The sequence below is a fragment of the Thermobia domestica genome, chromosome 16 (assembly GCF_964235325.1).
Source record: "Thermobia domestica chromosome 16, izTheDome1.hap1.1, whole genome shotgun sequence".
NCBI lineage: Eukaryota > Metazoa > Arthropoda > Insecta > Zygentoma > Lepismatidae > Thermobia > Thermobia domestica.
Window position 1 is genome coordinate 79044973 of NC_137469.1, and position 13113 is coordinate 79058085.

The 13113-nt window shown below is 34.9% G+C and overlaps 1 protein-coding gene across 1 annotated transcript in view; it reads right to left on the reverse strand.

Moving 5' to 3' along the window:
• LOC145673188 (uncharacterized) overlaps nt 1–12751 on the reverse strand; it is a 279284-nt gene extending 266533 nt beyond the window's left edge. Inside the window, exon 1 of the mRNA XM_081742657.1 lies at nt 12333–12751. Coding sequence (XP_081598783.1) covers nt 12333–12419 — 87 coding nt within the window. The 5' untranslated portion in view covers nt 12420–12751. The remainder of the gene's footprint in view (nt 1–12332) is intronic.
• Nucleotides 12752–13113: the final 362 nt, after the last annotated feature.

A 13113-nucleotide genomic window follows, 5' to 3' on the forward strand; every position in this document is an offset into this window, starting at 1 on the left:
TGGATTTCCTACGGATTCAGTTTATATCAACCCACCTCGAGAAGAAAAAAAATTAAAGGTGGCAATGTAAAATTTAGAGAAGCACACCGTATCTTTCACAACGTTATTGGGTAATTTGGAGTGACAGGAAAGATTTAATGAGCCGATTCTGTTTACCCGGTTCTCCGAAGTTTTCTATGCCACCCGAATTTGTAATCAAATCTTCATTGATGTCATGTTAGATTGTATCTGATAACAGAACTCATGAACCCTTCCAAGTTTTACAGATATCAGCGCCGCTGGATATAAGCGCTAAGCCTCTCTGGCTACAGTCTTCACAAATTACATCAAATGCAGCCCTCAAACATTTACATACAAGAGCGCAATAATTAGTGAACCAATTAAAAAATGATACTTGGTGTGATTATCAACCTTAGGCCTCACAAGGACCTTATGATATTACATTGTTAATTTTTGTCGGGTGGCCTGTAAAAGTAATCGAAAACGACTTCAGTATCAATTTATAGATTTCGGAGTCACTGAGATGAAAATTGAAGCTCTCGACGTCGTATATGTAAAAGTTCGTCCCAATAGGCATTGGGATGAGAACAAGTGGGGGTGGACAGGAGTGGCATTATGGATTTTTTGTCATTAGACTTTTATTGAAATTTGTATCCTAAGGGAGGAAGGTGTTCAAATATTTTCTACAAATATGTTCTCTCCCTTCCGAAGAAGAGGCATTTCGGAGAATAAGTTACCCCTCAGTCAGATTGCTTTTTCATTCAAGAGATAATAAGTTACCCCTCAGCCAGATTGCTTTTTCATTCAAGAGATAACAAGTTACCCCTCAGCCAGATTGCTTCTTCATTCAAGAAATAACAAGTTACCCCTCAGCCAGATGGCTTTTTCATTCAAGAGATAACAAGTTACCCCTCAGCCAGATTGCTTTTTCATTCAAGAGATAATAAGTTACCCCTCAGCCAGATTGCTTCTTCATTCAAGAAATAACAAGTTACCCCTCAGCCAGATGGCTTTTTCATTCAAGAGATAACAAGTTACCCCTCAGCCAGATTGCTTTTTCATTCAAGAGATAATAAGTTACTCCACAACCAGTAGCTTACAGTTCATACAGTTTTATGATCAGCTAAGTTAATTGGGTGAAGCGTGGTGACTTCATCGTTTCTTGGCTCCATTATTTCTGCCTTTCTGTGCTAAAGTCTGTTACTTCTTGATTAAGGTAGCTCCTATGTTGTATTAACGTGCAGTGACCACTGAAAGAGCTGTTCTGTAACTTGGAATCAAATATGAACTAACTGCCTATAAAAAATACTGTACAAAACAGTGACACTACGTCTTGTTAAAGATTCACGCATTCATTTAGATAATGCGTGGTCATTGCACTTAGTTCTCTACGCCAATATTTCTATCTTTCTTGACCTACAGTACTCTAGTTCCTTAAAAGTTCATTATACTTCCCACTTGTCATAATGACACTGACTCAACGCCAAAAAATCTTGGCCCTCCTACCAGAAATGAACCCGGAACAAAATGTGAAAAGAAGGCGTGCTATTCATTCAGCGCGCATGCTCTGAAAATCCCGCTGTGAACAGGTTAGATAAATGTTATATTAATACTTAAAATGTAAAATAAAAATAATATTAATTGTAAGGAATAACATGAGACAAGAGGTGAGTACGGTTACCAAACATTCTCATTTATCCAGACATGTTCTCTTTCACGAACCCTGAAAATGGTCCCAGCAGGTTTTTAGGAAAATGGGGAAATGTCCTCTTTTTCGGAACACACACACAACTGCTTCATTCGTAAACAATTTACTGTATACAACAAATAAACTAATGAAAATAAATTAATAATATAATGAAGTAAATTAATGAAAAATATATATTGGCACTTTACCACCTGGCAAGGAACTGGATGAGGTTTTTATACTCTGAGAAGAATTGTCTTTGTAGAAGAACGTAATCAGAATCTAATTGCTTGATATTGTAAAGATTTTAAATATATTTGAGATGACAGGATAAATTTGTAAATAATTGTTAATATTGTTGCAGTGCTCAATTTCCAAGGAAACACAACACAATCAAGTGTTAAGTGCGGAGGAAAGAAACTATTTTTTTTCCGTAACCAGTACTGTAATAAAAGTTTTGAATAAATAATATAGATAGTTGCGTACTTAGGAGGCTATCGGGCTCAAGCCCCCCTCGAAATAAATTTGTTAGTTTTTGGCATTTGACGTACAAGAATAATCCATCTTACAATTTCTAAGAATTTCATTGACTTTCTATTTTCTTGTCATCTTTGTTCGGAAATAATACTATATTTGTCAAATGTCATTCCATGTAAGAACTGCCTTCTTTTTCCTTTCTTTCCTCCATTTTACTCTTCTTGTTTTTTTTTCTTAGTTGTTACTTTCTTTCGTTTCTTCTATCATACTTTCGACCATTGTTAGTTGAGATTCAAGTCGTCCGTGGTCAGTAACACCAAAACTATGAGGAACTGATAAACGAAACCGATGTTCCACACCAACTTGCACGGATATCAACATAACAGGACTTTGGTTATTATAGCAAAGGAATATTTACATGAATTAGGTACAAAGAAAGGTAAATGTTTGAATAAAAGAAAATCAAGAGAGGGGAAATAAGTAGCCCAGGAAATTAGGTAGGCCAAGAGGATTCTTCCTTTTTCTTCTATGAATAGAATAAAATGCTAGGTTCACTGCCAAATTTTTGTGTGTATCACATCTGTATCATCTATTATATAAAAGAGAACGCACAAATCCTTTGTTAGCTCATCACGCTAATACGGCTGAACCAATTTCTTTCATTTTTGGGGGGTTATTAGGATTTGGACCCTAGATGGTTTTTATCATATCACTTTAATTTTTAATTACCAGTGTCTTGAGATAATTGACCATTCAAGTGTCCATACGTACAAATCCTTTGTTATTAGTTCATCATAGGTAAAAATAAACGTATTTATATGCAACCCGCATGACCGTGTCACTCGGCGGGTTAACATAAATGACAGGCGCTATAATGTTAACATTTACTGCAATTTGAAAGCGAAAAAGTAAAAATTATCTAAGTAACAAAGTTTATTGCGTTCCGGGGTGACCGCAGCGAAGCGGGTCACTCGGCGGGTTAACATAAATGACAGGCGCTATAATGTTAACATTTACTGCAATTTGAAAGCGAAAAAGTAAAAATTATCTAAGTAACAAAGTTTATTGCGTTCCGGGGTGACCGCAGCGAAGCGGGGTGAACGCTGCTAGTATCATATAAAACTCTCTAGTCTACAATTCTTGCCATTAAAATTTCAATTTATGCATAAATTAAAATATGTTTAATTCTCAAACTCAGGTGGGCAATTACTCCCCTGCTTCCCCGTGTTGTGCATAGCCCCACGAAACGAAATCCTACGTACGCCACTAAATATAGGTATAGCTATTTTCTCACTATTCCATTAAAGAGATCTCTTGAGTAGTAAAACTGTTTTGTTTTCTTAGTGTAAAATCTAAAAGTATTCATTTTTTAAAGGTCTGTTATGTGTTAACCTTACTTAGAAGAGATATGTCTAACTCGAATCTCGTCAAGAAAATTCTGTTTCGTCTGGTTTCATATTCAACCCTAATAATATGAAAATACTTAGAGCAAGATCCACATAGTCTACATTTATTATTATTATTATTATTATTATTATTATTATTATTATTATTATTATTATTATTATTATTATTATTATTATTATTATTATTGAGATATTTTAGCCTAAAAATATTAACTGGAGGGAGAGCGGCAGTGTGAAAGGCAATTGTAGAAGAAATATTGTAAAATTCTTTGATTATAACCGACTATATAATGCATGACTGAATGTTTTCCATAAAGCATTAAAATTCACACTCTACTGATCTGCCGATTCCTTACATTAAAACAATAACAAAAGAAAATTTTTCTTTTAAATAATTCGCTCTGACTGGTAAGTAGAGAAATAATAATAATTATTATTTAGAGATATAAATCGTAGTTTCCCCCTCCCTCTTTTTGCTTTTTAATTTATGCGACCTGAATGTGTGGACAACTGATGCAACTTTTTCTTTCATCTTTACTTGGAAAAGAAAACAAAGGAAAGATGCCGGCCGACACATTTTTTTAAAACTAAAAATCAGATCATCAAAATGATCCAACAATGAATGCTATCTGTTATGATTTTTTTTAAAGCTTTTATGATTGATTTAATAACCATGCATTTTCTTAAATGAAGTATTTATACGGCTATTGTACAATTGAAAACTCTTCAAAAGCTGAAATTTATACTCTGCTTTTAAAGGCAATTACCTTTTTCCGCACTCTGGTTTTATAACATCAGATTTGGTAGTGAGCATTGGTTCAGTTGAATTATACGACAGCGTGAACTGAAGTGGGACGAAAGACTAATGAAACAGTAATTCTACAATATGCGTATCACTAGCGTGTAACGAATGATAATAATAATAAGTCTAAAAATGACACATATATCCAGAGAGGTATTGAACATTATTACCATCACTGGCCATTAAAAAATGCCACCCCCTTATCAATACATATCAATGTAGAAGATTTGAGACGGCGAAATGAAAAATCACTATTGAGGTGGAAGTGGAAAAAATATATGTGTATCTATATATTAAAATGCTAGGTTTCTATGTTTAAGGTTAAGAAAAGTTTATATGTTTGTGGACGTTTACACGTTTGTGGCCGATTCTTTTGACAATATCTCGGAAACCACAAGCTCTAAAAAGAATCCGTTTTCACTGATCGATTACAAATTTTGTGTAGATTGTCCATTTCTAATTGAATACTTAAAAAAACATGAATGTTATTTCTTTATCACATTTTTTAGGGGTACACTGGAAGTGTTCGAATTAAAAAAAAATAAATATATCCTACGAGTTGTACATTCCAATGCCACATATTTGTATATAGGGGTTGCATATATCTCTGGCATTTGTTTAACGGCCAAATGATAATTAAAAAAGAAGGATAACCATTTCCCAGTCTAAGATGAATCTTTATTTTTTGGACTATTTTGCCCAATGAACACTATATATCACTGACATAATAATTAATTGTGTAATGTGTTCGGTTATTACTTACTGCATGCAAGAAAAAGAAGAAAACAGTGATCCAACATGAATTAGAAACTCCAACCGGAAGTCGGCTCAAATCTTGCAAACGGTACGAGATATTGAAAAAAATAATCGAAAACTCTCCCCCTTATAATGCACCTTGCCGTTTCTTTCTTTAAATCAAGACGTACTTCACTATGTCTGTAAAGGGACATGTATAGATGTTGTAAGGAATGACAAGATGATTCGTGCTCATATGTGAATAATGGTTGATTTGGTTGCTCACAAGTAGCCTATAAGGTTATTGAAGAGGTTTCCATTGCGCTTTCTCTTGGCAAAAGGCGTCGATTTCAGGATCAAAATGTATGTTTCTCAAAATATTGATTTCGATAAAAAGCAGAGGAAAGTGATATATTTACAAATGAAGAAATCCGTGTTGTAGGTCTTTCATATGCGCATGTATAGTAACTAAAACTAACTCTACGGCCTATGAACCCCAGAGGTTTAATGTCGCGTTCACAAAAGCTCTCCATTGACTTCTATCCTTAGCCAACTGGATCCAGTTCCTATTTTGTATTCCTATTTCTGCGAGATTCATCTTAATATTGTCCCCAATCTGCGTCTGGGTCTTCGTAATGGTTGTTTTCCAATTGAACTTTCAGTTAAAACTTTGGAAACATTCCTACTTTTTTCCGTCCTGGCTATGACCTGCTCAGGTGAGCCTTCTAGATTTGATAACCCTAACAATGTTTGGTAAAGGGTATAAATAATGCAGTTCTTCGTTATGAAGTTTCCGCCATTCCCCATTCCCGTTTCTCTTGGACCCGAATATTCCTATCAAGATCTTGTTCTCAAATACTTTCAGTCTACGTTCTTCCCTAACAGTTAGCAAGCATGATTCGCAACCATACAGAACAACAGACATGATTATCATTTTCATATATTTTAAGCTTCAAATTCCTCGACAGAACGTCGATGAAAGATTTTGAACTTAATAATTAACACGAATTTCCTGCTTTCAGTCCACATTTAATTTCTTCGTGAACATGGTTTTGGTCAGTATAATAAAATCCTGAAATTTCCCTAACTATAAAGAATGAAATGTTATTTCTAGCTTTACGTCTAGGGGCTGCGCACGAGACGAGACGAGACAGAATTTTTCTGACAAAATTCGAGTCGAGACACATCTCTTCTAATAGAAAAATATACATTTTTTGAGTCAAGACATCATTTTTATAGCATATTTTCGAGACGAGACATCCTCTAATCTTGTCTCGTGCGCATCCTTACGTCCCACAATTATGACCTTTATGCTAAATACATATGATTAACGAAAGTGTGAATGATTATGAAACAATTGGTGGAACGAGAAAGTTGAAGGAACTGAGAAAAACCCTCCCTCCAAAAAAAAAAAAACACGGCACAATATTATCTACCACCAAATCGTGTGATCAGGATCGGATCAGAGGCTCCTCCACCATAGGTGAGACTTCTATCGCGAAGTCATCGTGCCTGCTTTCAGGACTAGAACACGGCAACAAAACTTTTAGACGAAGAAAATTCCTCCCTTCCTCCAAATAAAGGTTGCCACTTCGTGCTATTGTCCATGCTCCTCTATATATAGCTGTCGATAGATCTCATGAAGCTGAACATACTGATATAGCTGAGTGGAAATCTGCAAGGATAGTTTTCGGCAAAAACGAACTTTTTGGTAACCCTATAAATTGATAACTACACTACCTATTAGGGCGAAACTGATATTAAAGTATACCCTTATAAAATATTTCACTTTTCATAGCAATGCTCTATCTGAAATAGCTTTCAAATCATTTCATAATACAGGTTAAACCAACATATTGTTTCCCCATTTGGAATCGAACACAAGACCACACGCATAAAAATCAGACTACTCACAGAACTGTGGGAATATTCTATTAATAAGATATTTATATTCATGTATATAATGTAAGCTTTGGTCATTTTATTGAGTGACAAATGGCCATTAATAGCATGTAGTGATTTCAACAATCGGATGAGTAGTGAACCTTTAAACAAATTATTTATACAACGACGGTTCTCCAAAATATCACAACTATCTAATTAACATTATGGATTAAGGGTGCTGAAGCTGAGTACCAGGGCCATTTTTGGTTTATAAGCCATTGATTTTTACAATGAAATATCAATTCTCTTTTCTTTCAAATGAACTGAAATTTTAAAGATTTGGTTTAATTGATTTCTTCTTTTAATTTTTCTAACGTTCCTTGTTTTGTGAAAACAGATTGGTTGACGTGCAATTTTAATATTTATAAACCAAATTTAATTTAAGAAGTATTAAATTTAAATATAAAATAGTGTTAGCACATGACGAGGCGAGAAATTTCACGAGTCTTGCAGACAACACCAGTTTATCCCAGTCTTACATTACAAATACGATTCACAATATAAAAACAATAAATTGAAATAGTAATTGTATGAAGAATATTTATCAACGTTTAAAGATACACAAGTATTCATTACGCAATATACTTCATAAGAAATAAGGTTTAAGTGTTGCTATACCACACCTTTCATGTACCTCTTGTGATGCGGAAAAATTCTGCCAACTTCTAGATGGAATTAAGAGAAAAGATAAGGCATAACGTTTGTACATAAATCTACAAAGCGAATCAAAAAATCGAAACGAGATGACAAAGAATGCTTCGAGAATCAAGACGAGACACTTTTACAAGATTTACGAGTAGAGACTAGAAAACCTTACTTCTCGTCCCATCTCGTCTCGTGGTCAACACTATTAAGTTGGATAAAAAATTGGCAGAGTTACCCAACATCCGTACGAAACTGCAAGATTCATCACCGCAGGACTGATATGCTACGTAATTCTGTACCAAAAGAATGCTTCTGCAATCCATTGAGGATTGCAATTACCAGTGGTAAAGCGTGCTTTTCTACTTTGGAGGAAGCTGTAACTCTTTTCTTTTGCATTATTCTGATCTAGTTGTTTCCACAAGCTTTCTATTTGTCTACAAATTGCCTGCACGCTACCAACTTATCTTGGCGTCAAGTAGGAGACAGCGCTACTAGCTACACTTATTAGTCTGATTGTGAACTATTGTGAATTAGCGTGACTGACAGACTGAGGTATCTTGCGTTGATAATAAGGATTAAGAATGTCTAAATATCTTCGCCTAGATCTTTTTGTACCCATAACTCTTAAATGTTTTAAGGTTTGCGTATTAGCGTTAACCACAGACTGTTTTTGCATTATAAATAGAATATTTAATGTATAATTATGAATATTTAATGCATTATTCTTAAATCATTATTGCTTAATTTACTTTTATGTATCATTCCGTTTACTCAAAAGAAGCGTCGCTTCAAAGCTACCATTCACGCTACGCCCCTGGAACTTATCTCCAGGGGCATAGAAAAAGAGCACACTGTTTTTTTCATCATCTTACTATTTCTTGGTCTACCCAAATAATTTGTTCCCAGTAGGCATTGCAACTAGAACTACGTTCACCTTTAAACAGGTCAGAAAGTGGGGGAATAATAAAAACTAAGCTCTTTATTAGGATGCAGGTGGTGTTGCTTATGAGATAAGACGAGACGAGGTTATCTTGCATCGTGTCGTAAATTTTATAGAAGTTTCCATTTGATTCTCGGAAACGGTTTCTCTTCTTGTTTCATAAATTTATGAATAAAATTTATACCCTGATTTGTTCTTAATATCATGTAGAAGTTATCAGAATCCTTGAGTATCAGGAGAGGTCCACGAAGGATGTGATATAACACTATTTAAACCACAACATTGACGTATTTATTATTGGAGTATATTTTGCAAAGACTTGCAGATCATTAAAATTTGATAAATGCTCTTTACTATGTTCAGACAGTCACCTTATCAATTTATACTTTTTGTACTATGAATCGTGTAACACTAAAACAGTAATTGAGATGTAAGACCTGGGTGAGCTAGTGTTACCCACAATACTCGAAAATTTCTAGTACCATCTTCTCTAATAGCAGAGACAACTTGCAAACCGCTTGCTGTAAGCTTGAATTGCAAGTCGGCCAAGCTTGCATCTAGCTTCATTGGGAAACGTGCAAGCATGCCGCAAGCTAGATTCCAATAACGAAGTTACATGGGGGCGACCTTGCATTCAGTGCTCCAATCAAACTTGACACAAGTCTTTTACAAGTCACGTCAAGTCAATACCCAATGAACGGCCAGTGATGCTATGACGCTCTGCGGAGGATCTAAAGCATCGCTTGCAAATACAGTAAAAGGCAGATTGTATGAAAGCACGCATTCCAATGAAAGCGTAGAAAGCCAAAAGCCAAGCATGTTCAAACTGGCCGAAAACTTTCTTGCTACTAGAGTTGATTCTCTTTAAAAAAGAACACGAGAGTTGTGATATTCCCCCTTTTGTCTCGAGGACAACTCTACTATCTAAGGTATATCCAAACAATAAGGTATATTCAAAACGAATCATGTAATTATTATTATTATTATTATTATTATTATTTGCAGGTGTAAAATTTCACGAAAATCATGCAGACTGCGATGTATGAAATATTCTGACAATGGTACACTTTTCTATTGTTCCCAAACAATTTCAAAATGAAATCTTTCACAGTAACAAAAGTTATGTAATTGCATTAAAGGAGTTCAGATGGGGAGAAAAATCCCATCTTTTAATACAAATTCCTACCTTATTTCATTACAAGTGCAGAACACAACCCTCCCGGCTCAAGCACGAGGTCCTGGGTTCGATTTTCACTAGGAGAGCACTTACGTGCTTCGGATTCCATCTTAAATGGTAGATTCACGTCTCGTATAGCCTTTGTGCTGAAACGGGACGCTAAATTTAAACAAGTGCACAAGATAATTAGATATTCGACGTAGAGAAAAAATACCAATATTGTACATATATTTTGAATAATTTTAATAAGTCTTGGTATTGGTATACGAATGATGAAGAAACATAAGAAAGAACCTACGTAGCAGTCAACGTTTCTCCATCGTAAAGACCTCGGAACAAGAAAGAATTTAGGTTTGTATGAACCTGTCTTCCAGAGATGAAGACTCCTTTGCGTTACAGGCAACAAAAGGCAATGCCCGACCATATGGCTTTCAGTGTGTAATGTGTGGTCAGTGTATCATCTTCATGTACGTTCTTTCTGGTTTTATAGACCTGAATTCGCTATCTCATAATTCAAAATCTCTCCGATTGTCTCACATGCAAGAGTTAACACCAAAAATTAAGCGATCTTACTAAGTATCAAAACTATCTGGTCACAGATAGGATAGAAAATTAATTCTCATCACAGCAATCTGCATTGAAAAAAAATCAGTATTTGAACATGATTTGGACATTTTTCAGAAATGACTTTTTGTCGTTGTTTAACATGTTCAAAAATCTAGAAGTATTCTATCAACAATCAAAAACTGTAGGTATCTAACAGTGGCTGATGAAAACTCCCCTTAAAGTGTTCAAAATGTATCTACACTTTTGACGTGTCCGTTGAGCCCACACAAAAACTATTTTTAACGAGTATTACGGCACTTTACACACTACCATTTACAAATTGTTTCTCACTGTATGCTTTTTGGACACATTTTGAACATTCTTGGGATGGTTTCCATTAACCACTGTTAAGATGTATTCTGGACCCTTTATGTGTCCTGATAGAACACTTTAGGACACTTTCAGACATGTCGAACAATGATCAAAAGTTGTTTCTAAACAGCTTATGGGAAAACATGTTAGATTGGGTTTTCTCCATGCATTTCTAGCTTATAATATTGCAACACACAATTCATATAAGATGTAAATAATTAGGTTGGGTTCAACATTGAAGCATATATCATTAGTAATCTTTTGTTCGATGGGTCAGTTTATTCTTTTACGAAACAACGTCCCAAACCAGTTTTGTCCAAACACTGATTTACCGGTACTTTTGCAGGGCACATAAACATTAAGCATCGTGTTTTTTCTTTTTATTTTTTATGGAATAAATTTCGTAGGACTGAACCAGGGACTTGTAAGGAAATGAAAAACTTGTGTTAGCTTAGTTTACATGTTTATTCACATAGTCAATTGCTTGAATATCAACAGTAAAGGCGTTTTTTATCCCCGGATTTTTATGTATATTATACAAACACTACTTATATTGGTGGAGAATTCCACTGGAGTTAAACTCTTGAAATGGCTCTACAGTGTAATGTGTGAATGTCTAAAATGCCTCTACTGGGCAACAAGTACGATAGAATAGTACTATAGGCATTTACTCTGATAAGAAAGGCTTCTGCTTCGATTCTAGCTTATAAGCTTGTGGTGGATAGCATAGTATACTTAGTTCTCCCTTTCTTGTATCTTAAAGCCACCAAATCTATCGTCATTATTATTATTATTATTATTATTTTAGCCTAGGCGTATTGGCATGGGATGATGAACAATTCATTTTTAAACATGATAAAATAATGCCTAGTATGTAATGGGTGGATTTCTATGGTACAAAACTATGATAAATTATCAATATTTTTCTAGAAAAAATGTTTACTAGTTAAATATCTCCACGATCGTGACAGAAGTACGGTAGACGCCATATCTTGAACTTAAGAGTTTAATGGGTAAGGTTACTTCTTTGACCGTTCATTAAAATTTTCTCTTCACAAGGCTTTCATTAGCCAAACGTCCTAATCAACAAGTTCCTTTTGACAGGAATCAAAAGTCTGTTTACGAATAAGATTGTCATTTATTTTCCTAGTTTACGAATATACAAACCATTTTTCCTAATCATAAATGTTATTTAGGAAATATTCATGAGACAAGGATTATCAGTATTTCTCTTAAGAGAAACCACGTGCGCCATTATAATATGCAATTTATTAAGACAAGATTATGCAGCTTATAGTAACGTGAGGTTGGATTCTCTCTACGCATTCTAGCTTATAATATTGCAACACACAATCCAAATAAGATGTAAATAAATAGGTTGGATTGAACAATAAAGCAGATATCATTTGTAATCTTTTGTTCGGTTGGGTCAGTTTATTCTTTTATGAAACAACATACCAAACCAGTTTTGTTATCTTTCCCAAGAACTCTCTCTGTGTCATTACAATCCAATACGATCAGAGTCTACAGCAGTGAAAGTTGTTGTTGAAGAGAGAAGTTATTACAAAACATGCAACACAAGATTTACAACTTAGACCTACCTGTAACAAACTGGTAAACAATATCAGTGTTATCCTCATGACTGTCATTTCTACAATTTTTTCAGTCCTAGAAATCGGCATTTTCATATTTTAAAGTTCTTCCTAAAACAACATACACAATCTCTCTCTATCTCTTCTCACCCACTAACAAATATATCCTATGTTATAAATATATATCACGTTTCACAACATAACTGGTTACAAATAACACAACCACACTACACTGTTCACATAAGAGAAAACAAAAATATTATTTTGTTCTCGATCACACGACTCGTTCGCTCCCTATCCGTACACTTTCACAGCAACTCACGTACTGAAACAGAACTTCTTGTTACACTGTCGACCTCTAGTGGATGTTCGTTGAAACACGTTGGGATTGGACGTTAGAGGGGAAGGACAACAACTCACAGAAGGAGAAACTTCTTTCTGGAAAGATGGGGAGAGAAAAAAGAAAAGAAAAGAGAAAACATGCAGGTAAGTTGTTTCTTTCAGGTGCGTGACATCATCGAAGTGAAGTTGGTCTGCCATTGGTCGTATCTTCTTCCCACCAGGTAACTACGTCATAAAACATGGTCGTCAGCGGCGCGCGGATTCTCGGTAATTTCGTTCCGTCATATTCGAGTAAGCTTAACCACCTGTTGCTCTTCGTAATGCAATCCGACTATTTAGAAAAAAGGTAGTTTGCATCACGGCGACTCATTTGATAAACATGCGAAAGATATTCTTCCTAATTGTTATTAGTGGCGTAGATAATGGGGGATCCCCAGACTAGTATTCT